Genomic DNA, 6412 nt, shown 5'->3' with positions numbered 1-6412 from the left:
CGGTGTAGTATAACCTTCCTAGGATAGTTTACATAATATCTAGACCAAAATAGCTTAGTTTGTAAGAAAAGGTTATATTTGTAAATTCATTTCTACTCTCTAGTATTTAAGAAATTATCTAAGAGAGAGAAAGAAAACATATTTTATTTGATTCTTATCTTCTTCTTCCCCAAAAATTAGATCTAGAGCTCCCAAAAAACTCTTTAATGGAGTCTATGTAAACCAAATAATTATTAGTGAAGAGCAACGAATACAAGTGTGGGTGTAGTTATGGATTTTCAGTAGTTACGGGAATAAACATGAATCTGCTCTTTTCGATTTATTATTTTGTTTTCTCTGTCTGGTACGGATTTATATTGGGTACAGAATGGATCTGTATGAATGTGTTCATCTCCAACGAATTAAATGAAGAGAATCGATCATACTTTTTCTCAAATATTTACTTACTTTTTAGTCTTCAAGTACTCAAGCAGAACTGACAAATCCAGTACTTATCTTTAAGTCTTAATTACTATGAATCCAAAATAAAAGAAAAATCTTCAAGTCATAAATGCAAGATCTTAGTAATTATTGAAGGATCTTCTGGCGGAACATCCCATGGTTGAGACTGAGTACACGAGCGTGTTCTTACTTAATTGCATTGTTATGACCAAGCCATGCCATTCATAGCTGATTATTATTCTATAAATCTAGTCTTCATTTGCAAAATTTTCTTTCATTTACCTCCAAACTACCAACAGCATTTCAACTCTGATTTCCGTTTGCCAACTCGAGAAAGATGGAAGTTAAGGGGAATATCGTTTCAGGAGTTATGTTGTTCGGAGTAGTGTTAATTTGGGGAATGTTCGTAGTGCAAATTTCAGCACAACCGGCATCGGCACAAACATGTTATTCAAAATGCCTGACTAAGTGTACATTACCTCCAAAATTTAAACAATGTCAAGGAGTATGTAAATTAAAATGTGCAAGCAATGGTGAGCAAATCGCTACTGCTGATATCCCTAAGGCTGTCGTCTCAAACGAAGATACTACTAAGCATAAGTATTGTGTACTTGGATGCGCTTATTCCAAGTGCGTTGACAAAAGCACCCCAACGGACCCTCGTACGTTTGTTCATCTTTTTTCCCTTTTCTTTTTGCGTACATACGATTTTCAAATTTAATCCTTTTATCAAGTGATTATCTTTTTATTCTTCAGGTGTGGACGAAGTTGATCGTTGTATAAGCTCCTGCGATGAGACGTGCATCAAAAACTAATTAATCTTTGATTAATTATTTGTCAATCTTCATCTTCAATAAGCATACTTATTTAGTTAATCTTCGTCTTTAATAAGTTTGGGCTTCAATATATTGATGTATCCATTCCCCAAATGAATAAATACAGTGTATGGCTAGATTCTCCTCGTCACAAATGAATAAAACGATGTGGATTAGAATATGAACAAACTGGCGTCAACAATACAAGCCACAATACTGTTCTTGGGTTTTCGTTGATAAAGTGTCCGAAGGGCTACAAACCCCAAAATAGACGACATACGTGAGTGGGGGCTACTTCCCTCACCTGACTGCATTTGCCTCCGCCACCTTTGCACCAATATTTGGTGTTAAGCTTGGGCATCGCTATATGCTTCATCAGGAATTGAGAATAAAGAATCTGCAACTCTCTAAAGCAGTGTAATAATGGGTGGATGGATTAATCTATCACATCTCTTTCAATTGATTTATAAACGAACTCTGAAAAAACTAACAAAAAAAAATACAAAATTGGTTAAAAAAATCAAAATCAACAATTTCTGGGTGAAAAAGACATCTAGATTTTGATATTGTTTAAATTGACAAATATTTAAAAATATCCAGGATGTAAACAGTTTCATCTTACCCGTTTTCAAATACTATTTATTTTTAATTTACATCAGGATGCATCCAGTTTCATCCTCGCTATTTTTTAAGTTTAAGCCAGGATGAATCCAGTTTCATCCTTACTATTTTTTTTGTGTCCATTTCACCCATACTAATTTTTACTCGTCCATTAGAACCATGTTTTAAAAATATTTGGACAAATGACCCGTTTTCCGTAAAACAAATCGCCCTCTCACATACAAATGAGACTCAAACCCACCCAATCTCATGGCCCACCTATATGTAAGAGGGACGATCATATGAAACCACTGTTTATTTAAGAACCATGTTTTAGGATATACCTAAAAATTTTAGGGTATATCATATAAAGACAAAAACGGGTTATTAGTTAGTAATTTTAAAAGCCCCTTATCCATGTATTATGTTTGATGTCAAAACTGCCCTTATTTATATATATTTTTTAAGAAACTTTTTTTCTTAAATTTTTAAAAAGATTAAATATTTTTAAAAAGTTATTTAAATATTTTTTTCTTTTTTGGTTTTTCTTTTTCTGTTTTTCTTAAATTATTTTTTTAAAAAGAAAAAAAATTAATTTTTTTTTTTTGTTATTTTCTTTAAAAAATAGTAAATATTTTTAAAATAAAAAGTTTTATTTTGTTAAAATATATTAATAAAAATCCTTTTTTACTGTTTTTTAAAAAAATTTAATTTAAAAAAAGACAACTAAAAAAATATAAATTTCTTTTTTTCCAAAAAATTTAAATGACAAAATAAATAATAGATAAGTAAATTAATAAATTCATTGAGGGTAACTAAGTAATTTACCTATCCTTGAATACCCCTTATCACCACACCCTAGTTAAGGTAATCATTTTGTATGCACTAAAATTTTCTTGTATGCCCTAAAACATGGTTCTTATATTTAAAATGAAGAAAACTTCCATATTTATTGAAACAATAACGGTGAGCCCTAGCCCACCCTACCAAGGAAAATGTTGGCTCTCATAGGTAAATCTAGTCCTTGGATGCGCAAGTGTGCTCCATTGATGTTAGCGAGTTTCGAATTCAGATCATGGGTATCATCATTCTGTGACTTTAACACTGAACTACAATAACAACCGCTGATAATAAAAGAATTCAAAAGAATACCACTAGGAAAAACTGGAATTTCCAAATGGAAAAATTAGGCTCAGGCCCCACCCATGGGTAACCCATAATATGAGACCCTTAATTAAAAGAAGTTTAAATCTAGGCCCCGAATTATTAAAAGACCTTGATACCCTTATGAATATTGCCAAGCCCATAATTAAATAAAATTTAAATCTAGGCCAAAAATTATTAAATCTAGGCCCGAAATTATTAAATTACAGTGCGAATGTGTAAACATAAGTTACACATGCATATGGCATGTGTATCCAGAAGTTACACATCCTTATGGCATGTGTAATACAAAGTTACACTTGTATATATATACAAAAAATAGACATAAAAAAAGAGAACATAAAAAAAATACATGTATTACTTTAATATTCATTTACAACAATTTTTTACCATGTGTAACTAGAATTTACACATGCATATGTCTAGTGTAATCGAGAGTTACATAATACATATGCATCTATCTATTGTAATTGAGAATTACACATGCATCTATCTAGTGTAATTGAGGGTAATATTAGTAATCAACACCTGCAGATTGATACACCAATCCAAAACACCAATTGATCATCATATTCTTCTCTGTCATCTCAAGTCTTACGCAATCATACCTCCTAACTCATCTGCTCAGAGAGGGTAACCTGTAAAAAGATGGATAAATCAATATTTATGCATGGAATGACTGACTGGTATTCCAGTATCAGACAAGAACATAAAAAAATATGAATGCATGACATAAGATACACAAATCTTAAGTTTTACACATATAATTACCACATGTAACTAGCAGTTACACATTCAATTGGCATGTGTAACTCGCAGTTACACATCCAATTGGCATGTGTAACTAGCAGTTACACGATTTCAGAATTTCGACATTTTTGTAGCATAGTTAGATCGAACTAGCTAACAGGAGAAATCACAAAACATAAGAATGTTCATAACATGACCCTAACCCTAACTTTATTGAACCTGTGTTTACCATGTCAGTCGCCGTGTCCATGCACAAATATGTATACCCTTTTATATAGTAAAATATTTGACCATAATTGTTATACCAGTGCTCATTCTGTATAGTAAGTAAAATCCAAGCTTTGATTCAACAATCTAAGAAACATGGCAACATCATTATATGAAAGAAGGAAAAGCATGAGCAGAAACATGCAACAATCTAACTATACAAGTAAAATCCCATATTTTCACCAATCAAAAATTGATTATCTGTATAAAAAAGGTCTGCAATCATGAAATATAACAAGCAGTGAAGAACTGATAAAAAGAATTAAGGTTCAATACCTTAACAGATCAAGGAAGATCCACCACCATCACTATTGTAAGAGGGGAATGAATTAGATGAACTAGAAATACAAGCTGAAATAATCATTCAAGAACAAAAAATAAGTTCAGATTTTGGTCAACAAGCAAAAGTTAACAAATTTGAAATCAAGATAACGAAATCAAGATAAAACTGCTCTAAAAAGCTACATCAAAATCAGTATGTGTAAGTAAAAGTTACACATCTGATTAGCATGTGTAACTACAAATTACACATCTATTTAGTTTGTGTAACTAGAAGTTACACATCTGATTAGCATGTGTAACTACAAATTACACATCTATTTAGATAGTGTAACTAGAAGTTACACATCTGATTAGCATGTGTAACTAAAAATTACACATCTATTTAACTTGTGTAGCTAGAAGTTACACATCTAGAAGTTACATACCGACTCCATGATCACAGAACAACGTATTATGTTGTTTGTGCAGTTGCTCCATCAAACTTACCAATCGGTGTCTTCATATCACTTTCTTCTTTATTTCAGACCTCTTTCCTAAATCTTTCAATGAAACAAAAACATTTCTTAAATAACATTACACATCTTTTCACAATTGCTTAAATAACATTTCTAAGCCTGCGTCTGACAAGCATTGTTCAACAGTTGCTAAAGTTCAGCAGTTCTTAGGAATATGAATCACAGATATAAACATATTATACGCAAATCAACGATGCACGAAGTAGTTTCTTCTAGCAACTAAAATAACGATGATTTTCACATATATTTATATCAAATTGAAAGCATTACAAGTCCACGTCCAGTATTAACTAAACATAGGAGATAAAAAATTTGTATTCTCCACTACTATTAGCTCATAGACAGTTGAAAGGTTAGGAAAAATTATACATAATAAAACTGAGTGCACCATCGAGACCAGAATAGCATGTCATGTGATTAGGTACTGCTAGTCCTCCAGTTATACATACCTGATTTAGATTGTGATAAAACTAAATCAAAATTGAAATCGAGAATGAAACTAAAATCGGATCGAGAATAATTACTAACAACAACAACAAAAACTAAAAAACAAATCGTACCTTGATTCTGTTGCTATTCTTCTGAAACAGTGATGATTCTTCTTGATCTCAGAAATCAAAAGAAACAACAACAACTTCAATGTAGTTGCAGGAAATCCTACACTACACCCCTCATATGATTTCATTAATATTAGACTTATTTTAGATTAACAACCTTAATTTTATTGATGAATCTTTGAACAATCTTACAAGAAAAGATATAGGAATTGAGAATAACCACTGCTCTAGATTTTCTCTCTCCTATTTACTTGTTTCTTACTCAAAAAATGATCTCCCCTTTCCTTTGCAACTGAACGACTATTTATAGGGAAATACATAGTGGATAACCGCTAATCTGTCCTTTATTTTCGGATATGGCTTGCGACATTCTCGCAACCTTACAAATGTTAATCTCGCAAACTCTCTAATTTTCGCAGGACTATCACATCTTTCTCATGATTTTAACTGACGTCGTTTATTATATCATTTCTGAAATTGTTCCGCGACGCTGTTGTGTTGTGTTGTTGATAATTTCTATGAGACATTATTGCTGCGAGATTATGATCCTACATCTTGCCTCTTCTCATATCTTCTCTGCGAAGTAGAGAATGATGTGAGAAATGCAGCAGTTATCCATCATTTGATATTCTGCATTTATCACACGTATCCTTTTTCCTATCTTGTTCTTGACACGTCTTTTGTAACTGCTGCTTTTTAACCGCTTTCATCTTTCCGCATTAATCGTGTTTATCTTCTCGACAAAAAATTTCCTCTATATATACTCTTTCTCACTCTCTTTTTCTCTCTTTTTATTTTCTCTACAACTTCATCATTCTTCTGCAAATTTCGTTATTGCAACTTTTCTTCTTTCTTCTTCTTTCAATCTTTTTAAGTTCTTCTTCGTCTCCATACTGTTCCCTCTGTAGATCTTCATCATTCGTACTTTTCTACGAAATAATATTCTTGCTAGTGTTTTTCATGGATTCATCAAGGTTAGTTTTCTTTTTTCTTCCTTATGGGTTTTGCTGAAATTGATCTT

At 31.8% G+C, this 6412-nt stretch overlaps 1 protein-coding gene across 1 annotated transcript; it reads left to right on the top strand.

The window, feature by feature from the left end:
- Window positions 1-707: 707 nt before the first annotated feature.
- LOC113332589 (thionin-like protein 2) lies at window positions 708-1445 on the top strand. The gene is made up of 2 exons (XM_026579120.1): window positions 708-1103; window positions 1198-1445. The coding sequence occupies exons 1-2, from the start codon at window positions 779-781 to the stop codon at window positions 1254-1256; spliced, it is 384 nt and encodes a 127-aa protein (XP_026434905.1). The 5' UTR covers window positions 708-778; the 3' UTR covers window positions 1257-1445.
- The last annotated feature ends 4967 nt before the right edge of the window (window positions 1446-6412 follow it).

The sequence above is a fragment of the Papaver somniferum genome, unplaced genomic scaffold, assembly GCF_003573695.1.
Source record: "Papaver somniferum cultivar HN1 unplaced genomic scaffold, ASM357369v1 unplaced-scaffold_13131, whole genome shotgun sequence".
In the NCBI taxonomy this organism is placed as follows: Eukaryota; Viridiplantae; Streptophyta; class Magnoliopsida; order Ranunculales; family Papaveraceae; genus Papaver; species Papaver somniferum.
Note: the sequence above shows the minus strand (reverse complement) of the source record. Positions and strands in the feature narration are given on the sequence as shown.

What these genes read in the sequence shown, in the direction of transcription:
- LOC113332589 (XM_026579120.1), top strand. Translation starts at nt 779, where the DNA reads ATGGAAGTTAAGGGGAATATCGTTTCAGGAGTTATGTTGTTCGGAGTA. An exon ending in AAGCACCCCAACGGACCCTC is followed by an intron (nt 1,104 to 1,197) that starts GTACGTTTGTTC and finishes TTTATTCTTCAG; the next exon opens with GTGTGGACGAAGTTGATCGT.